The 25,582-nt window shown below is 35.9% G+C and overlaps 1 protein-coding gene across 2 annotated transcripts in view; it reads left to right on the top strand.

The window, feature by feature from the left end:
* Positions 1–25,582, top strand: part of MTREX (Mtr4 exosome RNA helicase) — a 116,777-nt gene that overhangs the window by 88,637 nt on the left and 2,558 nt on the right. For both annotated transcript variants that reach the window (XM_019013314.4, XM_063700745.1), the window contains exons 20-25: positions 1,589–1,699; positions 4,392–4,580; positions 9,583–9,746; positions 13,679–13,784; positions 17,341–17,397; positions 19,123–19,285. In XM_019013314.4, the coding sequence (XP_018868859.1) occupies positions 1,589–1,699; positions 4,392–4,580; positions 9,583–9,746; positions 13,679–13,784; positions 17,341–17,397; positions 19,123–19,285 (790 nt within the window). The remainder of the gene's footprint in view (positions 1–1,588; positions 1,700–4,391; positions 4,581–9,582; positions 9,747–13,678; positions 13,785–17,340; positions 17,398–19,122; positions 19,286–25,582) is intronic.

Genomic DNA, 25,582 nt, shown 5'->3' with positions numbered 1-25,582 from the left:
GAGAGACACAGAAAAACTGGGGAACTGTTCCAGATTAAAGAAGAAAGAAATGTGACATCAATGCATGATCCTAGTTTGGTTCCATGGAGTAGTGGTGGGGAAGGTACAGTGGTATAAAAGACATTATTGTGAAAGAGGACGAAATCTTAATATGGACTACAGATAAGATGATATCATTGTCTCGACATTAGATTTCCCTCTTCTAATACTTGTACTTTATGTGTGTGGAAAGAGAACGATGAAGCAAATAGGCAAAATATAATTAGTGAATTGAAATAAGGGTATGTGGGATTTATTTCATTCTTACAAGTTTTCTGTAAACTTGGAATTCTGTGAAAATGTCAGTACCATGAAAGAGCAAGAAAGGTGGGGTATATTTTTAGATTAAAGAAGACTAAGGAGACATGACCACTAAATCCAGTTTGTGATCCTTGGCTGGACCCTGAATCCAAAAGTATGATGGTAATAGTAATGTATAAAGGTCATTAGTGGGTCATTGGGGAAATCTGAATAGGGATTGTATATGATATTTCCTTAGATCTTACAACATTGTAGCTTTGCAGGAGAATGTGCTTGTTCTTAACATATACATGTATTTGCTGGTCAAGTGAAGTGATTGTTGTCTGCAAGTTAATTTCAAATGATTAAAAAAGGAAGAGGAGGAAGAGGCAGGCAGGAAGAAAGAAAAACCCCACCCCAAAAACTTTAACTAGAAAGAGAAAAACTGCTGTTAATGGTTTGACAAACTAAACCTTTTTTGGCAAGTTTGGCAAATTATCGAACCTTTCTACCTGTACTAGAAAATCTAGAAAGGTTAGATAATTTGTGCAAGGTCACACAACTAGCTGAAGACTGAGTTCAATCACTGTACCGTTTTTGTTCAGTAAAGCACTATGAATGTATTTGCTATCAGCAAGCCAGTGAAAATTGTGTTTTCATCAGTGATCAGTGTAAAAGTAGCCATGGAAGACAGATTTGGACCTGTGGAAACATTAACTTTGCCTCAGTTTATAGAGGCTCTCTGGATTCAGGAGCAGTTGAAAGGAAGCAAAATTTGATGTCGATAATGTGCCATTTCGACAAGAGAAAACATGGAAGAAAGTTTGCAGATAGGTGTTCTTCAAGATTACGTCTAATGGAATATGCTGCTTTCTGTCTTTGAAATACTTCTTCATTTCTGCCCACCCAGAACTTACATGAATCTTTCTTGACTTCCTAAACCTGTTAACAAGAGTCTTTCATTCTTAGTACTATAGTACCTTTATGTATTAATATTTTTGAACTGCCAAATATCTGAGACCATAAAAATGAGTAAAGTGTGGATTCTGTATTGAGGGGAGCTCTTATTTTTATGTACCATTTATTTACCTGTTATTTAGAAGTTTGAACTGGTTTTTATTTTTTAAATACAATCTCTAATAAGAAAAGCTTCAGTGTGGGAGAATGCTTCACGATGATTATTATGTACTTCTTATACCTGTTACATACCGTAAATGCAACTTCCTCTTTAGGGATCCAAGTTTAGGAAATAGTAGAATATGAACATGTGCAAATTTAACTGTAATACTGTATAACTTTTTGGTCATAGGTTGTCCCAGTTTTGGTGCATCTCCTGTCTGCTATCAGCAGTGTTAGGCTTTACATTCCTAAAGACCTTCGGCCGGTGGACAATAGACAGAGTGTTTTAAAATCAATACAGGTATGTGTTAATTTTATAAATTAAGTATAAATTTTATGTAAATACAGATAGTGTTTATAAAGAGGCAACTGAAATGCTTTTAAATATATTGCTTTCTTTCAGAATACCTATAAATACTACCAATAGTGGCAATTATTTTTCATAAAAATAAAGGCAGCAGATCTTCATGTGGATTTGTACTCTCTTTGAATCTACCAACAAAGTGAGTTAGTAAAGGAGGACTCACAAGGAAAACCATTCTGCTTTATTCATTATGAGTGAAAGCTATAGACTGTATTACAAGTTTTATGTATAAAATCATGTACTGACAGGACGTTTAACCATTTTTTAATATAGTTAATAAATACATGAAATTGTTTTATTTTCAATAGGGAAAATTGAGATTTTGTAGTAAATTTAATTTCCTAGTAGAAAAAAGGTGCAGTGGCTCATGCCTGTAATCCCAGCTCTCTGGGATGCCACAGCACAAAGGATCACCAGAGGCCAGGAATTTGAAACCAGCCTGGGCAACATAGTGAGACCCCCATCTCTACAAAAAATGTAAAACTAATTTAAAAAGAAATTAGTAGGACTCAGTGGTATGCATCTATAATCCCAGTTACTCAGGAGGCCAAGGCAGGAGGTTCACTTGATCCCAGGAGTTCCAGGCTCTACAGTAAGCTGTGATCACATCACTGCACTCTAGCATGTGCAACAGAGTGAGACCTTGTGTCTTTTAAGGAAAAAAAAAAAAAGTGATTTTAACGAAGTTATTTAGTTAATAGTTTGAAGAGCATTTACTGTGCAGTGAAGGCTCTGTACTAAAATCTGAGAAAGCAAAGATAAGTAGGATGCTTTCAGAGTAGAGTAGGAATTTTTAAGCTGTGTTCCGATGGTGGGCTTCCTGAAATGAGTGATTCTCTGACAGTTTTACAAAATTTTTATGTAGATGTGGATATCTTTTCCAAAACAATCACTCCTAGAAGGTTTTTATCACTATTGGTCTGGTAGTAAATAAATATCTTATAAGTTCATTGAAATTGTTTTTTCTAATATTTTCAGAATAGCACAGTTTTGAGCAGAAATACACATTAATCATTATTAACTTAGCATTAAGTAATGCCGTTATTTTGAAAAAAACTAATTGTTTTATACTTCTGGGTTAGGTCAGTTGTCATTTTGCTAAAGTGAAAATTGAAATTAATTTTTCTTTGTCTATTGGCAAATGTCAGGCGTGTCTGTATTTGTCTTAAACATCTCTGTGCTGTATCTGGTGTTGATATATTTCAGCTTTCACATTAATTTCATGATAATCTGAGTCTCAGTTTTGCAACATGTTTTAAACAAAGTTAGACTATTTTTTTCTTGGTTCTTCATAGTCGTTTACATCATTCACCACATAGTGAGAAGCCACAGGAGGAAGAATCGGGGAAATTAGCCTGCCAACAGGACCCTTCACATAATAAATAAAGATTTCCCTTTAGCTACATTAATTATACTTTTTAAACTTTAGAACTGCAATTTTAGTGTTTTCTCTGTTCTGGAACCTCACACCAGTGACTCAGTTTCTTTATATATAAAACTTGGCCAGGCTTGTGTAGGATTTTTGTGCTGACACTAGCCTGCTTTGATTAGGGCAGACATATATCCTGAAACTGTACCATATGCACTTACCAGATATATCAGTCTTTTGAAAGAGCTTGCCTTATTTGCTCATTTAGGACAATAATGTGCAAATGTCTTTGAACCCTTTACATTTGTTTGTCACTCTTAATGTGTTTCTCCTCCCCAATTCCCAGTTCCTAACTAGCCAAATCCTATCTTATCTTTAAGGCTTATCCAAGACCCTGAAAGTTTCTCAGTAGGATACCAGCCTACAGTGAGCTGTTTCTTCTCTGTACGAATATGTCTATTGCATTTAACCATTAATCATGTTTTTTTTTTAAGCTAAAGGTCTCAGGACCTTTTATTTTTTATTTTTTTATTTTTTTGAGACGGAGTCTTGCTCTGTCGCTCAAGCCAGAGTGCAGTGGCGCAATCTCAGCTCACCGCAAGCTCCACCTCCCGGGTTCACGCCATTCTCTTGCCTCAGCCTCCCTAGTAGCTGGGACTACAGGCGCCCACCACCACGCCCGGCTAATTTTTTGTATTTTTAGTAGAGACGGGGTTTCACCGTGTTAGCCAGGATGGTCTCGATCTCCTGACCTTGTGATCCGCCCTCCTCGGCCTCCCAAAGTGCTGGGATTACAGGCGTGAGCCACCGCGCCTGGCCCTCAGGACTTTTTAAAAAGTCTATACTTTACAAGTCAGTAGTGCCCTCCCTAGGCATCAACACCAAGGAAATAATCTGAAAACAGTTTAAACATAGATGCTCAATACAAGATTACTTTTGATGGCAAGAAGTTACAACAATGTAAATATACAGTAATGAATTTAGCAATAAGTTGTGCCACGTTCAGGACTATGATCAAATTATGACTTGTAGATTTATTAACAAATCATAATACATCTGTAAATCATAGTATAGCGTTGAAAAGGAGTTTTCAAAAATAAATGCAATGGAAAAATGCCCTATAAATTGGCAAAAGACAAAATTATATATGTAGTATACTTTTTATGTCTATGTGCATAGAAAAAAAGGGAAACACTGATTTGGTTTGGTCTTACTAATTTTGACTATAAGATGAAAATGAATTTTACATATTTTTTTCAGGAAGTTCAGAAACGTTTTCCTGACGGCATCCCCTTATTAGACCCTATTGATGATATGGGCATTCAAGATCAAGGGCTGAAAAAAGTCATTCAGAAAGTAGAAGCTTTTGAGCATCGAATGTATTCTCATCCACTTCACAATGATCCAAATTTGGAAACTGTGTATACGCTTTGTGAAAAAAAAGCACAGGTATGGCAGAAATTTGGTTTTTATTGTAGAATTCTGTATGTTTCACTGAATAAATATGTGTTTGTCGTTTTCTTATCCTGTTGGTTTAATTGGCTAAAACAGGAAAATGTGAGCTATCTTTTAAATAAACTGTCAGCTCTGAACCTGTCAGCTCTCATCAGCAAGACAAGATAAAGTTCATTTTGCTATAGTTTGATATTTCACATAGGATGTTCTGTTTTTTCTTCTTTTTTAAATTTGAGATATAATTTACACAGCATAGCATTCACCCTTTTAAAATGTCCAACTCACTGGTTTTTAGTGTTTTCACACATACTTGCAACCATCACCACTATGTAACTTCAGAACATTCTTCTCACCCTCTGAAGGAACTTTATACCCATTAGCAGCCACTCTCTGTTTCTCCCATCCTCCAGCCCTTGGCAATCACAAATCTTTCTATCTGTATGGTTTTGCCTATTCTGGATATTTCTTATAAATAGAATCATGTAATATATGATGTTTGTGTCTGCTCTCTTTCAGTTAGCATGTCTTCAGGTTTTATGCCTGTCATAGCATAAATCAGTACTTCATTCCTTTTAAGGCCAAATCTTATACGTATGTGTGCGTGCGTGCGTGCGTGCGTGTGTGTGTGTGAGACAGAGTCCTGCTCCGTCACCCAGGCTTCAGTCCAGTGGCATGATTGTGGCTCACTGCAACCTCTGCGTCCCGGGTTCAAGTGATTCTTCTGCTTCAGCCTCCCTAGTAGCTGGGATTACAGGCACGCACCATCATGCCCAGCTAATTTTTGTATTTTTATTAGATACGGGGTTTCGCCATGTTGGCCAGGCTGGTCTTGAACTCCTGACCTCAGATTATCCGCTTGCCTCAGCCTCCCAAAGTGCCGGGATTACAGGCATGAGCCACCGCACCTGGCCTGGCTAAATTATATTTTGTTGTGTGGATATGCCATATTTTGTTTACCCATTCATCAGTTGATGGACAGGACATTTGTTTTTTTCTAACTTTCTGGCTCTGATGAATAATGCTGCTGTGAACATTTGTATACAAGTTTTTGTATGGATGTTTTGAGTTCTCTTGAGTGGAATTAGGTAGGATTGATGGATCATATGGTAACTCTATATTTACCTTTATTCTCAGAAACTACCAGACTGTTTCCAAAGTGGCTACACCACTTTATATTCTCACTAGCAATTTGCAAGATAACTGCTTTCTCTACATCTTCGCCAGCATGTGTTATTGTCTGTGGTTTTTGCTGTAGCTGTCTTAATAGCATCAAATGTTAGTAGTTCAGCTTTTTAGGATAATTAGCTGTAATATCTAACCAGTAAAACCATTATTATAAGCATTCTGTATAGCAAATTTAGAAAAAGCTTTTTGACGTGAACACAATCCTTTCCACTACCTACTTTTTTTCAACTGGAATGTATTATACTATACAAATCTCCTTTCCTCCATGAAACCTACAACTCCTTGCTGTTGTACTTTTTCAACTTTTATCACATACCACTTCTATCAATACATTTGTCTTTGTGTCTCACAAACTAGATTTTAAGCTCCTTAGAGTCAGATGTTTCATTTTAACTTATTTACATTTTCTCATAATGGTCTGTCTTTATAAAGTAAATGCCCAGTATTTGTTGGATAAATGCATGAGTAGAAACTCCTTTAATAGAGTAATGTGTTCAGTTCATAGTTTTAAAGCACTCTCCCTTTCTAGCTTTTTGTGAACTTACATCAGATGGTGCTGTAGCATATACACAATACTGGCTGCATGCTCAGTGAACACATCTATGCTCTGACCCACCTTCAAGTGCTGCTAGGCAGGAAGCTTGCCAGGTACTTCTCAAGATGAGGAAACTGGGACACAACAAACTTTCATTACTTACACAGATATCCAGTTGTGATTCTCACCTGTTCATCTCTTAACCAGGACCATTGCAGCAGCTCTCTCCCTGCTGTCAGTCCCTCCATGGCCACCAGGGTCAGCCTTATGTTTTCACAACACAAGAACAGGTAGACTTGAGCGTGATTGAATGATTGGAAAGCATCCTTCGAGGTGGTTTGAAGGCATTATCTGAGCTGCTCAAATATACTGAAAAAGACCTTGTCTGGCTGAAGGGACTGGCTAAATAAAGTTGTTATGGAGACTCTGCAATAACATGTAAGAAAGCTCATGCATAAGCATAACCTGAAAAAAGGATCTGAAATTGAAGTGGACTACGATTGCTATTTAGCAAAAATATAAAATACACCAGAAAAGACTGAAAGGAAAACTTTAAGTGGTTGTGTTACAGCAATAAGATTATAGTGGTCTTTTTTTTTTCTTTTCCTGCCCCCTCCCCATCATTGTCTATAATGTGCTTATATGTATATAAGCACATGATATATACATATAAGCACATTATGTGTGTGTGTGTGTGTATGTGTATGTATGTGTGTGTGTGTGTGTGTATATATATATATAATTTCTTTTTTTTTAATGGAAGAAAAATACAGCCTGGGCACAGTGGCTTACTCCTGTAATCCCAACACTCTGGGAGGCCAAGGCGGGAAGATCACTTGAAGCCCAGAAGTTTGAGACCACCCTGGGCAAGATGATGAGACCCCCATCACTGCAAAAAAATTTTAAAAATTAGCCAGGCATGGTGGCATGCACCTGTCATCCCAGGTACTCAGGAGGCTGAGGTAGGAAGGTCACTTAAGCCAAGGACGTTGAGGCTACAGTGAGCCATGGTTGCACCACTGTACTCCAGCCTGGGTGACAGAGTGAGACCCTATCTCTTTAAAAAAAAACAAAAACAAAAAAAAGTGTACATGTACAGTCCAGACATTTTTTTTCCCCAATATTTTTGATCCACAGTTGGTTCAATCCATGGATGTGGAACCCACGGATATGTAGGGCCAACTGTATATCTGTGTTCTTTTATAAATATGTTGGGAAAGATCTTGTACAGCATTGTATGGTGTCAGCCACATTTAAATTTTTTAGTAGCCACATTTTAAAAAAGAAAGAAAAAACCAGTGGCATTAACTTCAGTAATATTTTTATTTAACCCATTATATCTAAAATATTTCACATATTTTTATATTCAAAATACAAACATTACTCAAGAAAAAATGTCTTAAATATTGGACTCTCTTCTACCTTGTAAGCTTTATAAGCCTGACAGTTATTAGCACGATGCTTTGCTCTGCTCACGTAGGCATCCTCAGTCACTTCAGTCAAAGAAACCCTAAAAAACAATGGTTTGTTCCTTTTACTCTGGTAGGCCTGATAAGTCATGCCAGGTAGCATAGCATTCATTGTCTAGCTTGGAAAGCATTGCTTCCTATGACATGGCATTGTGACTACACATCTGTTCACAGAAATATAAATAATCACTAAGAGCTTGCATCTAGGGTCTGATATCCTGGGTTTGAACCCCATCTTTATCACTCAGTAGCCCTGTTCACAGCAATATAAATAATTGAAAAGAGCTTGGATTCTAGGGTCTGCTAGCCTGGCTTTGAACTCTATCTTTATCACTCAGTAGCTCTGTATTCTTGACCAATTTACTTAGTAATCTCTCCGTGCCTCAGTTTTCTCATCTGTAAGATGCAGATTTAATATTAGTTCCCTGCCTTTTAGGATTGCTATAAGAATGAAATAATGTAAAGCACTAGAAATAGAGGACATAGGTAGTCTCTGAATAAATATCAGTTGCTGATCACCTTCATAATTTTTCCTCCTTAGTAGAAGTTTAATAAACAGTCTAAAAAATTCCATTATCTTCGGATTTCAACTTATCAAAACTTTTCTGTCGGTGTTTTTCTGAACCACCACTTCAGGATACCATTGTTTTTTGTTCTTGTACTACTGTATGCTTGTCATAGTCAGAAAATATGTAATATTTACTGATTAAATTTTAAAACTTATGTACTCTAAAGGATGACATCAAGGTGATACATTTTCATTTTAAGGTTTCATCTATGTTTTGAATAAAGGCCTATTCTCTTTGCTAAAACCATTTCCAGCCTAGGCAAATTCGTGATTTAACTTAAGGGCAAAGAGAAGGAATAGTTTTCAGGACATCATGGGGGAAATATAGATAGTCAAGAGAAAAGATTTCTGTACCCTCATTTTTCTTTCCCTGTTCTCTAAGCTACCCCCTGATGCCCTAAGGATGAAAAGCTAGAGCTGCTGGGATTGGTACTTTTGGACCGTGATTAATTGTCTAGTGAATCCTGTCTTGGGAGAGCCTATCCTAAATTCACCACTGACTTTTTCTACTCTTACAGCCTACCTTGTCTAGGTCACAATATACAGCTCATTCCTCCTTCTAGCCTTCCTCCTTACCTCTCTCCATTTAAGCAAGAGCTGTGCTCTGTTCTCTTTTTTTTTTTTTTTCTTTTTTTTTTTAAGACGGAATCTCGCTTTCTTGCCAGGCTGGAGTGCAGTGGCGATCACGGCTCAGTGCAACCTCTGCCTCCCGGGTTAAAGCAATTCTCCTGCCTCAGCCTCCTGAGTAGCTGGGACTACAGGCATGCGCCCGCCACCATGCCCAGCTGATTTTTTGTGTGTGTGTTTTTAGTACAGACAGAGTTTCACCATGTTGGCCAGGAACCTCGTGATCCACCCACCTCAGCCTCCCAAAGTGCTGGGATTACAGGCGTGAGCCATTGCGCCCGGCCTCTGTTCTCTGTCTCAAGCTTTTTACACTTTCTAACATCTGCCTGCTCTGCCTCAGATTTTTCAAATGGACATTTTGTATTTTCCATGTACTTAATATTTTAGGTAGTACTTAATAACTTTACAGATACATCATTACTCTTGTATAATGTTCTGGGAATGTATCTAAGAAGCTCCACTTTCCCCAATCTCCCCAGCACTGAAGCTTTAACCCAGAAGTATACTGTAAGATGTTCTTTAAAAATATTTTTTGTTTGATTTCATGAATAAATCTCCTTGTACATTGTTCACTTTATTATTGAACTTTCTTTATACTTTTATGTGCTTTAGATTGCAATAGATATTAAATCTGCAAAGCGAGAACTGAAGAAAGCAAGAACAGTCCTACAAATGGATGAACTCAAATGTCGCAAACGTGTTTTAAGAAGGTTGGGATTTGCTACTTCTTCTGATGTAATAGAGATGAAAGGACGAGTGGCTTGTGAGATAAGCAGGTAAAATCTGGTTATTGTTCTAGAAAGTTCATTTTTTTCATTTTTAATTTTAATTTTTGTTTATTTTTTTTGAGATGGGGTCTCACTCTGTTGCCCAGGCTGGAGTGCACTGGCGCAATCTCAGCTCACTGCAACTCCGCCTCGCAGTTTTAAGTGATTTTAAAAATAACCATTATCTTTAGGAAAAAAGAGCTTTCTTAAAAATATAAAGTTTGTACAATATCTTCCACACTAAATACAGTTTTGAACCATGAAATTGAGAAATTAGAAAAATCTCTTAGATCTCAGTAATTAACACAAGCGCTCCTAGCATTTGTATGTATTTCCTTTGACTTTTTTTAATGCCTTGTGGAATTTTTACATAATCTTAGCTTATATATAATTTTGTATACTTTTTAAAAATTATTAACATTTTCCCACCTTGAAACTTAGCCTAGTAACCATTATCTTGTTACGTGCATAGCAAATTGTAATGAGATTTTGGGCTAATAATAGGACTTTACAACAGAACTTATTATAAGCCACAGATTAAAACTGGTTATATTATTTTCTGTTTCAGTAATCTTTTGTCACAAATGACCTCAAAACTAAATTATTTACAACATCAACAGTGACTTTATCCTCTTATTGTTTTTATGGGTCAGAAATTCAGGAAGAGCTCATTTGGATGGTTCTGGCTCTGTCCCCCAGGATTGCCGTCAGACAGGTGGTTAAGCTGAAACAGTAGGAGTCTGGAGCGGCTGGGGAATGTTAGGACCTCTCTCTCTCTGTTAGAGCTTCTCCATGTGGTCTCTCCATGTGGGCTGGTTTGGGCTTCTTCACAGTATGGCAGCAGCCTCAGGATGCTTACATGGTAGCTGAAGGCTCCAGTGTGAGTCTTCTAGCTGGCTAAGGTTGCCTTTTCTGACCTAGCTTTACCTTTTGTAACCTAGCTTTGTTATCATATACCATCATTTCCACCACATTCTCTTGATTACAGGTGAGTCATAAACCCTCCTGGATTCAAGTGGGGGATAATTAGATTCCCAACTCTTGATGGGGAAGTGGCTATTGTTCAGTATGGCTTTCTGTGATAATTGGATTGTTCTGTATCTACACTGTTCATTATAGTAGCCACTATTTAGCATTTGATGTGTGCTTAGACGAAGGAACTGAATTTTATAATTTATATCATTTTAATTGAAATTGAAATTTCCATGTATGCACATGGCAGTCTTTATAGATCAGTGCAATTCTAGAAGAACATGTGGTATAGGAGATGCTGTTGTGGCCATCTTTAGAAAATACAATTTATGATACTGTTCTAAAAAATGTGTTAGTTATTTCCCACCACGAGGAATGTCTCCTGCCTTAGGAGCCAGCTTGCCTCTGTCCTCCTTAACTGGAAAGTCATAAGCTGGTAGCTCAAGCAATATCCAGTCTGAAGATATATCTTGTTTTGTCCATATAGTGATGATCATCATTCTCAGTGAATATATAAAAGACACTTTTGAAACAGTTTTTTATGTACTCAGCATGGCCAGGATGGACAAGACTAGAGAATTACAGGCCTTGCAAATGATTTCAGACTTTCTTGGTAAAAATGTAATTATATCGTTCATCTGTCCAGATGTTACAGACTCAGATGTCTGCATAGAACCAGGAGACTGTGGTGAACAGGACAACTCTTAGCCACCAAAAGGGGGCAGTGACTACCCAGCCCTAGTTAGTTGTTATCACAGGATAATGTGCTATTGGATTTTAATTAATAACATATCCAGGATTAAATCTAAACTGCAGTACTGGTCTACTGATTCATATGCTAATGTTATTGGGATTATTTCCTTCTAATAATTACCTGTTTTACAATTAATATAGAAATTAATTTCCTTTAGATATCTACAACTAGATTTTGTGTTGAAAGAATGGAAATTGATTTTATTCCAAGATACATTTTTCATTTATAGTAATAACAATATTATATCAAAGTTTGTTAACTTTCCCCCAAATTTGCAAAAACTGGAGCATCATCCTAGACTCCTTCTCTCACCCATTTTGCCTTTTTAAACATTGCCATTGGCTAATGTGTATCCCTCATTACTTTTGGCCTCAATTACTGCAGTTGCCCTCCTGATTATTCGTTGCCTCCCTTCTTGAGTTTTCAAAACCCAAAGCACAAATCTGGTATGTCGTTCCTCTTTCCTTCTTGAGATGGGATTTTGCTCTGTTGCCCAGGCTGGGGTGCAGTGGTGCAATCGGCTCACTGCAGCCTCAACTTGCCAGGCTCAAGTGATCTTCCTGCCTCAGTCTCCCAAGAACCTGGGACTGTAAGTGTGTGCCATCAAACCTGGCTAATTTCTTTTTTAAGTTTCTGTAGAGATAGGGTCTTGCTATGTTGCCCGGGCTGGTCTTGAACTCCTGTAATTAAGCAGTCCGCCCACCTTACCACCCAAATTGCTGGGATTACAGGTGTGAGCCACTTCACCCAGCACCCAGCCCCTTTGTGCCATTCTATTTGGTAAAAGTCCCTCAGTGATTCCTTATTGCTTTTAGAATAGATTCCATAATTTAGTATATTCTTACTCTCCCTCTCCAGCAGTCTATTGCCACACCCCACACATGCTTTTCCTTTTGCTTCATATGACCTTTCACCCCCACCCCATATCCTGCGATTCATATATATATATATATATATGAGATTATTATTCATGTAATCATTCAACAGAAAGGACCTAGTTATGTAATGTCTATGATAAGAACCTGGACCATCTCATTTTGCTAAAAGGACTTGTAATAATAGTCTTTCATCTTCTATTATTTGTGCACCAAAGTTTCCTTATGTGGTCCACAAGTGGTCAAATACACAGTTGTGTATATAAGGAAGTTGGAAAGAGATGATGAAGAAATTTTTTAAAACCTGTTGAATTGATCATTCTAATCTTTGTAATAATAAATATATTGTCCTTATAAGTCTGTATATGAAAATGTTTCACAATTATGGAGCAAAGAAGATGACCTTCCTCTCAACAAAATCAAGTTGTCAGTTTAAAAAACTGTATTTTGATGATGCAAAAGAGGAATCAAAAGTAATAAGCTAGAACTTAAAAGAGATGTAAATTTGGACTTGTACATTTTGACAGTGCAAGTGCAAGAAGAAACAGACGTAGTGATGAGCTAGTACCTACCTGTTAGAGATGTACTTGAAATCTAGAATTGTATTTCCTAGATGGATATTTTTCAGATTTGTGGATGACAATTGGTGAGCAGCAGTTTGTTGCATTTAAAGGCTCTTGCCCATCTTGGTTATATACACTTTCAGCCTTTGGAAAATATGAATTAAAATGTGAGTCTTCTGGACAGGTGTAGTGTCTCACACCTGTAATCCCAGCATTTGGGGAGACCGAGGCGGGAGGACTACTTGAGCTCAGGAGTTCTAGACCAGCCTGGACAACATAGCAAGACCCCATCTCTACTATAATATAAAAACTTTAAAAAATTAAAACATAAAAATAAAAAAATGTGGTTCTTCTTATGAGTACATTCTAATTAAGATTTCTAATAAAATTGTTTTTCATTATCTTTATTCTACAGATTATTTGTAAAATAACTGAAAAATAATTAAAAGAGTCCTTTGGCCCTAGAAAATAAATGACAGTGATGATTTTTCCTAGCATACTAAAGGTTAAGAAATTGTTCTTATTTCATGAATGTGTGCATTTTGATATTTGGAATCTTTATGTGAAATCCCCATTTTACATTGATTATATAATATATTGGTAATTATTAAAGATCTACTATGTCCTTTTAAATAAATCATTGTCATTCCTCATTGATTACTCCTTAAGGTCAAATAATATATTTTATTAAAAACTACACGTTAAGGGCATATGTGTGTGCATGTGTGTCTTTATATTCTGACATTTTAAATTTATTCTTTTGTTTTGCCATTGTAGTGCTGATGAGCTCCTTCTAACTGAGATGATGTTTAATGGCCTTTTCAATGACCTTTCTGCAGAACAGGCAACAGCATTATTAAGCTGCTTTGTGTTTCAAGAGAATGTAAGTTAATTGATTCAGCACATCTTATTTATTAATTCACACATCATGTAGTTAATAGTGTTATGGCTGTATTATCAAATATTACTAATATTTACATATTATAGGGTGATGTTAATTGGAAATCACAGCAACTTTAACACAAATGTACTAAGAAAATTAAATGATTAAATACGTATTATTAGAAAGGAGAATAAAATAAGATTTGTCAACAATCACCATTAATTAGATTTTAAGTTTTAAATTTGTTCTGTAACCCAGTTCATTGAACATTTGGCCAAGTCCTAGACAGTCCTAGAAATAAAAAGATGAGTGAGAAAAAAACTAGGAAAGTCTGATAAAAATAAAAGGGGGAAGTGAGGTTGAATTAACTCTCCTCCCCGGTGTTGAAGAATAATTACGAAGCAGTCCATCCTGCTAGGAACTGAAACATTAGTTTTCATGGGCACGGTTTGAGGTAGTGAATATAAGATCCTTGTTGGTTTGGCAGCAGTTTTTTTCATATGAGTAATTCACTTTCAACAGTTCTTAAGAAATCAAAAAATGAAGTGCTGGATAGAACACATAAGAACACTAATTATCCTTGTACTGCATTCCAAAAACCAGTTTGATTCATTTTTAAAAGTAAGATATATTGTTTTGCATTTCAAATTTAAGACTTTATTTATTGTAGATGAAGTGGATAGAATGAGAATAAGACAAGGACATCTGCCTTCTAAAAATAATTTAATATTCTAAATTTTTGGAGGACCTTTTACTATACATACTTAGTTTAACTTTTAAGTAAATTGTGTAGAACAAACTGTTGAGTTTTTTTTTAAGTTCAACAGCTCTTAAATCTTGGGGCAAGATGTCCGTATATGCAGTTAAGATGTATTCAGTGAAACCACACTTAATTGGTCTCTTTACCTGTTAACTGTTTCCCTATTTATTAATCAGATCAAATATATTACTTCTTGAAGTAGATGGGTACTTTTCTCAGGTCCCTGATTACTGATTAGAATCACAGCTGTTAGTGGCAATGATAACAAATAGGACAATAATCCAAAAACAGTTTATGCTTTCCTGAGATTGCCTACCATGCATCTATGAAATATGCATACAAAAGGAATGCATTACTTTATAAAATATTGTGTTTGTTTTTCCTTAGGCTCAAAATTTTATTATATCAATTTCCAAGATAAAGATAATTAAGAACATTTGTCAAACTTACTTGGAATAGGAAGGTTCAGAGATGTAGGTTTGTAAATAGTTTGGGGATAAGTGGTCTTCCACCCATGTCAAATTTTGTCTTACTTTTCATTATTTGCATGTTCTTCTTGTTTTATATTTTGGCACTATTACAATAGTTCCTTTTTCTGAGAAGCCAATTATATTCCCTCTTCAAAGGAGTTGGTTAAGCTAAACCACAGCTCTTAAATCTTGGGGCAAGATGTCAATATATACAGTTAAGATTTATTCAGTGAAACCACACTTTTTTTATATACAGTGTCATCAATTCTTGTGGTGGCGCCTTTTAACATTGAGATGGAAGATTGTACTAATTGTCATGTGGATTTTTCTTGATGCTTTTAACAGAATGTTTTCTGCCAAAAAGAACGTTGTCTTCTAGTAAATATAGTAAAATACTTGTTATAAGTAAGATGAAATTTGCTTGATATCATAACTTCTATTTTAAAATGTATTTATAAAACTATCTCTACATTTTAAAAATAATATTTAAAAGGTTACGTAAATCTTTATAATATAAAGATCAAGTGCATACAAAAATTTATTAAGCACCCAATGTGGGCAGTGTACAGATCTAAGCACCAGAGATGCAGCAGAAATGTTTGCTTTCCTGATACTTACATGTTAGTGGATGAAGATAAAGAAATACAATACACATACATTCTGTCAAATAGGGGTGAAGGTTTTTGGAGAAAAGTGAGAAGAATCAAAGATCACTGGGGAGATGGTGTTACTATTTTAAATAAGATGATTAGAAAAGGCCTCACTAATGAAGTGAAACTTATATTGAGGCCTACAGGAGAGATGAGGGAACAAACTGTACATACCTGGTGGGAGAACATTGTTAAAATCACAGTTAACCTCCTCATATCAGGACTGGTGCCTTCCACCTATAGTGAATAGCAGAGAGGAATGTGATGAGTAACTGGTGACCATGAATAGACACAATATCAAAGACATTTCGCAGTCTTGGGTTCTTTATTTAACTGAGATGTTAAGGTCATTCTGGCTATTTTGCTTTTTTGCCATTCATCAATAATTTTTGGTTTTAGCAGCAATAATATGGAATCTGGTTCTTGATTTATTATACATATATACATGTTGCAAATCAAAATCAAGTCCTTTATAAGTACTGGTGCTTAAAATAAAGGCAGATATGTCGCAACTAGCCTACAATTGCTTTAAAAAAAAAAAATTAGCGATCGGGCACAGTGGCTCCATGCCTGTAATCCCAGCACTTTAGGAGGCTGAGGCGGGCAGATCATGAGGTCAGGAGTCGACACCAGTCTGACCAACATGGTGAAACCCCGTCTCTACTAAAAATACAAAAATTAGCTGGGCGTGGTGGCACTTCTGTAATCCCAGCTACTCAGGAGGCTGAGGCAGGGGAATCACTTGAACCCGGGAGGTGGAGGTTGCAGTGAGCCGAGATTGCACCATTGCACTCCAGCTGGGCAACGAGTGAGACTCTGTCTCAAAAAAAAAAAAAAAAAAATTAGCCATAATTACTTTAAACCCTGTCTCATACATACATACATACATACCATTCTTATAGTAATTTTATTTTTGTACAGTAACTACCTTTGTCAAAAATTTCTTCACAAATAATGTCTGTTATTCTCATCATAAGCCTACTCATTTTGAGGATCTGGTTTTATTTTTCTTTGACAGGGTAGAAAACCAGTACACAGAATTTAAGCAGCTTGTCCAACTTAATTTGGCTACTTAGTGTAGACCTGAAACTCCATTATCTAATTCAGAAATTGACAGAATTTTCAGCTGTGGGAAAGCAATACTAAGAATACTGAAACTCAGATTAAACTTTTAGCTGTCTTATACTTTGTTAGAACATCTGGGTAAAATAAAAATTAGGGACACTATTTTTAACGTACTTTATCCTGAGTTTTCAGTTTCTAACTTTTCAGTTTCTACAGATTGAAAGTTGCCTAGAAACTAAAACTGTTTCAAAGTTAAACTATGATAAAACCCTTTAATGTTGATGTAACTAAACTACTATGTATGTTTACAATATTTACCCTCCCTCAGTTCCATATGTAATCACAAAAAGGAGCTAGTTAGCACACTTTGCAAATTTAGCGGTGTATTTTCCTCTGAAATGTAATAACAGAATATTATAATTTGGGATGAGAAGAATAGTGATTTTGCCTGTGTAAACTGAATTGATTAGAAACTCTAAATGCTGATGACTAAGGTCTTATAATTTGATATGTGACTATCTTGCAAGCTTTAATTTGTTAAAACAGGTAGTGTGAAAAACCAATAACTTTAAACGTGGGTTTTTATATCTTGTTTTCCTTTTCTTTTATAGTCTAGTGAGATGCCCAAATTAACAGAACAATTAGCAGGACCACTTCGTCAAATGCAGGTAAGGTTTTTGTTTTTTTTTTGAACTACATATTTTATGAATAGTAGATTGTAAAATAAACATTTTTGATAATCTAATCATAGTAGTTTATCACTTCACAGAGATAACCTATAAGGATTAAATGTTACTTGATGTCAGTCATGTAATTTAATGTTACTCTGATAACATCTCTTTTGATTTTTACTTTAATAATTAAACAGTATTTCTTCCCATTATTGTAATGAACTGTATAGCATTGTTGTGAACAGAGATTAAAAACTTCATAATGTAAATAGGCTGTATTGACAGCTCAGTGCATGTGTCATTTTCTTCCTCAGTACTGATAATGGTATCTTGAAGGACTAGGATTTAGTTTATTTTTAATTTTTTGCACATTTTTTCATTCTGGTTTATAACAAAGTTTGGTTGTTTTATTGTTTTGTTTTTGAGACAGAGTCTCGCTCTCTTACCAAGGCCTGGAGTGCAGTGGCGTGATCTGGGCTCACTGCAACCTCCACCTTCCACGTTCAAGCGATTCTCCTGTCTCAGCCTCCTGAGTAGCTGGGATTACACGCACCTGCCACCACACTCAGCTAATTTTTGTATTTTTAGTAGAGACGAGGTTTCACCATGTTGGCCAGGCTGGTCTCGAACTCCTGAGCTCATGTGATCCTCCCACCTCAGCCTCCCAAAGTGCTGGGATTACAGATGTGAGCCACTGTGCCCAGCCTATAACAAAGTTTTAAAATCTGTTTTATCATAAGAAATTATCTCTGGGTCCTCAAAGCCACAGTAGTTTATAGTAATAAATTTCTCTCTTACTATTTTCATAGGATAAGCCGATTTTTTCTGTCTGTTCAACATTAGACAAAGACAAGGAAAGATGAGCTAAGGAATTACAAGAGAGGAACAAAAAAATGTGTCATAAAAAGGCCCCTTCAGAACAACAGACACTGGTGCCTACTTGAGGGAGGAGAGTGGGAGGAAGGAGAGGTTGAGGAAGAAAAAAGAAAAAAAAAACCTGTGGCATATTATACTTAGCACTCAGCTGACTAAATAATCTATATACCAAACCCCTGAGTCACAAGTTTACCTAGATAAGAAACCTGTACATGAACCCCTGAGCCTAAAATAAAAGTTAAAATATTTTTAAAATAATAATTCAAAAAATTCTGATTAAAATTAAAAGGCCAGTTCAATGGAACATGTAACATGCCTTAAAATCACTAAGAAATTTAAATTTCTAGAACCAGCAAAGTCTTCATAGGCCTAGGAGTTTTTGGCCTTTTAGATTGCCAAGTAAAGAAGAATGAAGTTTCTCAACTTAGAGGAAAACAATATGAAGATATGTACATTTTTAAGCATTGTTGTGGAAAAATGTATTTTGCTCTAGGATTTGTATTTCTCTAAATCTGTTTTGTAAATAATTAGAGATTAGTTAAATGCTGCTCTTGAATAATTTTAATGAAGAGTTCTGTTTCTTTGTTGAAAAGGTATCAGTGACTGAAAAGCATGCTCTTGATACATTTTTCTTAGTTAACTACCTCAACATAATGGGAAAGATTGGCCGTTTAATCACTTTGCAATGGAACAGGCACTGTGCCTACTTAGGAGCAGAATGTCCACATTGCAGACATAATACCTAGGAAGAAAAAGGGACCTCCTGGAATATTGGCTTGGAAACCTAAAGAATAAAGTGATGTGGGAGATCATAAGTAAGGAATTTTAACTCTTTTATCTTTAAAGGAATGTGCTAAAAGAATTGCAAAAGTTTCAGCAGAAGCCAAATTGGAAATTGATGAGGAAACTTATCTAAGCTCATTTAAACCTCACTTAATGGATGTAGTATATACCTGGGCAACTGGAGCTACATTTGCCCATATCTGCAAAATGACAGATGTCTTTGAAGGTATGGTTAAATTTTACACATATATATTTACAGTATAAGAAATACAGTTAGGATGGTATTGTTTTAATTAAACAAGTATAATATGTATTTTTAATATTTGGTAACTAAATGAAATCTTCTCCCTATTATATAGATTAAAAAATATTCTCCACAAATTCTTTGTATTATTTAATAAGCATAGTCTGTTCATTAGAAAGTCCTTTAGAAACTATTTTAAACTGTATAATTCTGTGCAGTTGTAATTCTGTGAATTTCTACAGTCACAAGCAGATGACCCTAAGAAGTCATATTTATGTGGGTATTTTTCCTTTTCACTTTTGTTCTCCTGGTGAGCTATATAATTCCACTAAAAATAGCAGAGCTGAAAATGATCAGTCATTGCATATGTAATTGACTTGGCTTTAGTCAGACTGTTATTGCAGCATGAATCAGATTAAATTTAATGAGCAGGATTTTAAGAGACTGAAGAATAATTGTTACTCAACTGAAGAGAAATTTTAAATGAAAAAATTAAGGCAAAAGAAATATAAGGAATAATTATAAGTGAATTATAAGAAGCAAAAAAATAAGTAGACTGTTTAAACGAAACCATATTTAAAAATGCTGCATTCAGTAGGAAAAGATTGGCTTGTGTGTTTATAAATGGCCAGTTGTATTTACTGAATGAGATAATTTACATTGAACTTTCTTAAAAATGAAAATAAATGAGTTTGTTCTGTATAGAGATTATAATAAGAACTGCTACTATTGCTTATAGGTTTAGTTTGAGAAAAATTACATGTTTAACATGCCAAATATTGTAGGCCTTTCAACTGATATTATTAAAGAAGTAATAGATTACTGATTTTATGAATCAGTTATTTTTATGATGCATAGGTTAAACTTCTCTGCAACAGAATATTAAAAACTTAAACTGAGGGCCTTTACTACATTGAACTTTATGGGTTTTAAGGTTTTTAATGTTAAAGTTTATAGCCCATTTTTAAATTATGGTGTTGTATCTTACATATTTTTTCTAAGGTTTATAAACTTCTCAGCCTCCTCTAAATGATCATTTAGTCAAACAGTCCCAAAGCATCCTTTGAATTCTGTATTCTGTTACTGGGAAAGTCATTGCCCAGTAAGTACTATATGCCGAACACTATGCTAAGAGCTCTGTATAATTTACATGTAATCACCAAATAGCAATTCAGGGTACATATTATCTCCACTTTGCACAAGGAGACTATGGTAAACAGTTTGGCCAAGGTGATGTGAGGGCACGATGATTTAAACTCTGGTCTCTGTAACTACATGTAACTTCAGTTAAGCACCATAATACCTTATGCTTAAATTTTGGATCACCTGAAAATTTCTTAACCCCTACACTAGACTATACCATCTCCATCCACAGAAAAGTCATGCTTGGAGTAATACTAAACAGGTCTCTAATCCTAGATGATGTTTAGCAACATCTCTAATAGTTAATGGTGTTTAGCCGAGTCAGTGAGAAGAGGGATGATGTGTACTCAGTGATGAAAATTGCTTAAAACAGGAGCACAGGTTGGTATATGACAATTGTGTTTCAGCAGCACTAGGGCGATCACATAGAGCACCACCAGTCTTCAGTCTGACATCTTTTTGGAACATAAGGATGAAACTAGTAACTGTTCAATGCCTAATAATAAGACTTGTTAATACAGTACTCATATTTGTATAATATCTGCTTCTCTGAATCAGAACACAATGACATAAAACAATAGTGGCACATGGCAGAGAGTAGCTTTTTGTTTTTTATTTTTTTATTTTTATTTTTATTTTTTATTTTTTTTAGAAAAGTAAAAAGCAGGCCAGGCACGGTGGCTTACGCCGGTAATCCCAGCACTTTGGGAGGCCGAGGCGGGCGGATCAGGAGGTCAGGAAATCGAGACCATCCTGGCTAACACGGTGAAACCCCATCTCTACAAAAAATACAAAAAATTAGCTGGGTGTGGTGGCAGGAGCCTGTAGTCCCAGCTACTCGGGAGGCTGAGGCAGGAGAATGGTGTGAACCCGGGAGGCGGAGCTTGCAGTGAGCTGAGATTGTGCCACTGCACTCCAGCCTGGGTGACAGAGCGAGACACCATCTCAAAAAACAAAAAAGAAAAAAAGAAAAGTAAAAAGCAAGGGCAGTAGACCTGGCCTGTCAGATGAGTATATTTTTTTTTAATCTAGGAATTCATATAAAATTGTCTTTATGGATTATTTTTTCTGTTCTTTCTACCTAAGTAGAAGTTATCACAGTATGGAAGATAAATCCTAAACTGCCAAATTGAAGATGGTTTGTAGCTCATACTAGATGCCACCTATGAGTTGACTTTTTCCACAGCATACCAGCATTCCTGAAGTCTATTCTGTCCTCTTTCAGTTACTCAGGGGCTATTTCTACATCACAGTTTGCTTGAAATTTCAGTTTGAAAATTTGAGAAATTCAGTTTTTTAGCTCTAACTTGAAATTAGATCTAACATCTGCATAATTTTTATGTTTTTCTTGTGTGTGAGCCAGTAGATGAGCTTAAACCTTTCTAAAAATTGGGATATACTATGTATTCGCCCTTAAAACTATTTTTTGATTTAAGTAGCAAAAAATGAGAACCTTCATTTTCTTAGGATAGTATTTCTCTCTTTTGTTTTTACAGTGTTACATAGTGCTTCCATTTCAAGAATAGCCATTCCTTCCTCATCTCGTTATTGTATGTGGTTGTTTTTTATTTTTTGCAACAGGGTCTGGCTCTGTCACCCAGGCTGGAGTGCAGTGGCGTGATCTTGGCTCACTGCACCCTCCATCTCCCGGGCTTAAGTGATCCTTCCACCTCAGCCTCCAGAGTAGCTGGGACCACAAGCATGTACCACCATGCCCAGCTAATTTTTGTTAATTTTTGTAGAGATATGATTTTACCATGAAGCCTAGGCTGGTCTCAAACTCCTGGGCTCAAGTGATCCACCTGCTTCAGCCTCCCAAGGTGTTGAGATTACAGGCATGAGCCACTGCAGCTGGCCTACACGTTTTATGATTGGAAAAATACTGTAATCAAAGCTGTAGCACACAGTACAGTGTGTCTGTTTTTATAGGCAGACAGTAATTGCATTGGAACTTTCTAATGTGCTGTGTGCAAACCATATTTGTTCCTAATAAGATTCTTAATTTTCTTTTCATATGAAAATAAAAGTGTCTGGTCATTTCATATCCTGAGCCTCAGAAGTAGTTTTAAGTATTCTTCAAACATTAACTGAGGCTAGTTAACACTATAATGATTAAAACCATGTGTTTGCGGGATGTCTAATGCAAAAGAAAAGTTCATATTGTGATTCAGTTGAGAAATTTTGAAGACTAAGTATTTATTCTGTTATCACCCTGGAAAAAAAAAATGACAGAATTTAGCTGTTTTTTATTTCCATTAAACTAAATTTGAATGATAGTTTAAACAAACTATTTGTATGGGCTGATGCCTAGGGTTTTAGTCAAGTAATCCAGAGGCTGTTACTATTTATTTCTGACTCTACATAAACAATATTGTACTCTTAACTATGAAGGATGACAAAGGATTTGCTTTCCACTGAGCAAGTGTCATTAGGAAAGCTTCTATGATGAATTATCTCTTGAAACTATTTACTGTACCTCTGCCTGCCATATGCTTATTTTTTTTTCATTCCTGCTCCCTCTGTATGCCACGTTTTGAAAGCAAATACTGTGAATTGCATTCCTCAACTCTGTCCCCACTACACACATTCTCTCACATGCCTTTCAAGTAGCAGTTTAACCCTTTCTTAGCATCATCAGTGTCATGAGTGGTTTTCCAGTGGATTTGTCTTTTAAAAGTATTCTTGCTGATAATAATACAGTAACAATTTATTAGTAATTGTTTCTGTCTTTACATTTTGGCACAGTTTTAGTACCTGATACTTACTCATTTAATGAATAATTCTGAGACCCTAGTGGGAATCAGGCACCATGCTAGTTAACAGTGTGAGCAATAGTCTCTGCTCTCAAGAAAGGGTTCAGCCTAAGCTGGGGTTTAGCGGCAAGTAGTTGCAAGATACATGTGTGATTCTAACCTCAGGCCAGGCTGGATAGGAGTATTAAATTCGGGTCAGAGCATGAACTGTGGGAAACTGCTTTAGGGTATGCCAGAAAGCTGAAGGCAGAAGTTCTGTTCGGGAAAATCTGCTGCTTTCTCTCCTTAATGAGAATGATGCTGTTTTGTTCATCAACCGGGTAAGGTTGATGTTTATTAAAATGCTCTTAAATAAAAGCATATAGTCCCAAGTGTCCATCGATAGATGAATAAATTGTGGTATATATTAGGTTGGTGCCAAAGTAATTGTGGTTTTTGCCATTTTTAATGGCAAGGTGTTCCATTGTAATAAAGATTAAATGGAACAGCTTTCAGTTAGAAAAGACATACTGACTCATGCTACAATATGGACAAACCTTAAACACATTAAGTTGAAAGAAGGCAGATACAAAGGCCACATAGTGTATAATTTCACTTATATGAAATGTCCAGAGTAAGCAGATTCATAGAGACAAAGCATAGAAGTGGTTGCCATGGGCTGGAGGGACAGGAAGACATGTAACTGCTTAATGGGAACAAGGTTTTTTGGGGGTGGTAAAAATGCTCTAAAATTAGATAATGATGATGGTTACACAAGTCTGAATATACTAAAAACCACTCAGTTGCACACTTATTTAAAATAATTTTATGGTGTGTGAATTCTGTCTCCATGTGAGTTCTTCCAGAATGTAGTAAACCTGAATATAAAAAAGGGCAGTAACTGAATTGTATACTTTAACATGGTTAAAAAGGTGGATTTTATGTTTTATATTTTACCACTATTTGAAAAATTTTTTAAAGACAATAACTAGAAAGAGCTGGATTTCTCTTTCTACTCTGGCAGGACCAAAAAAAAAATTTTGTAACAAACCAGTAGGTTAATGTGGTTTTGTTTTGTTTCGGTTTTGGTCAGCTTCATTTAGCCTATGATGGGTCGTGGCTTTGAAACTTTTGTCTAGCACTTAGGCTGATGAGGCAGGATGACTTATAAAGGTGGGTGTAAGAAGAGCCCTTGGATTACAGAGAACTGTAGTAGGTAGGAGAGATGCTAGACAATTCACTACTTAATCATCAGTCTTCATTAATCCCTGGGGGGAGTAGCCTCTATGTTTCAGGCAGCTCTGGACAGTTAGTGTTTGTGCACATACCCAGTGATTTGTTGATGAGACTCTGTGGGCAACAACCACAGTCATTGTATATGCAACCTTGTGCCTACTGGCCTCATTTGCTTGTTACCTGAAACTGTGTCGAAACTAAAGTTTCCAGAAATTGAGTCGAGATGTTTACAAAATGTGACATGACAGTGCTCTCTGGCCTGAATGTGCATTTACTTGCCTTAGTTTATTCTTTATCTTAGTAATTTACTTCGTGTGGTTTGGTCTCTGATAACTTTTGCAGATTCTGGTTAAAACGAGTTACTAAAATTTGTGAAATAATAATATCACATTGTGTTTCTTGGTACACATTTGCAGTCAGTCAAAACAATGTTTGAGAATGTGTCTGGCTCTTTAATGCCCTATGCAGCAGAGGACTTTGTAAAGGATTTCATTTCAATCCTAAATGACCAGTGAGAATCTGGTCTCAGGTAAAAATCTAGTTACATTTTGAGCCACTACCTAATTTAATTATCTTTGGATATACTTGTTTGCATAAACATTTAATATCTGATTGCATAGGTAATATGACATTACCCTCTCTATCCCAATTCCTACCCTCTCTCGACACCCAGAAGTTTCTGCAGTTGGATTTCCTGTTTCATTGCAAGGCAGTATTGGAGCCTGCATTCCTAGCAGCTGAGAATAGAAATAACAAATAATTATTATTAATTTAATAATAGTGTTAATAGTGTAAATAGTTCATTGTTCCTACAGATTGCATTTTGAGAACTGGTATTCCTAATGTATTTCATATATTAAAAATGAAGTCACAAGCGTTTTAGATTTAGGCAGGTAGCACTTAGAGAAAGGATCTCACAATCTCTGCCCCTCTTTGCACAAGTCTAGCAAAAGTGAAACTATGTTTATAGCTTCAGCTTTGATACAAACACTTTTCTCAGATTCTAGACCCATGGGAAAAGGCTTCTTTCCTTGTGCTCCTTGAGAACACTGTGTAAAGAACGTACTAATGAAAGAATCTAAGGTCAAGAAGAATGAATGCACCTTTAAAATGACAAATTTTATCTTGTTACTCTCCTGCTAAAAACAGTCTGTTGCATTCTATGAGA

This window comes from Gorilla gorilla, chromosome 19 (genome assembly GCF_029281585.2).
Source record: "Gorilla gorilla gorilla isolate KB3781 chromosome 19, NHGRI_mGorGor1-v2.1_pri, whole genome shotgun sequence".
In the NCBI taxonomy this organism is placed as follows: domain Eukaryota; kingdom Metazoa; phylum Chordata; class Mammalia; order Primates; family Hominidae; genus Gorilla; species Gorilla gorilla.
The sequence above is the reverse complement of the archived record's forward strand: the minus strand, read 5'-3'. Positions and strand labels throughout refer to the sequence as shown.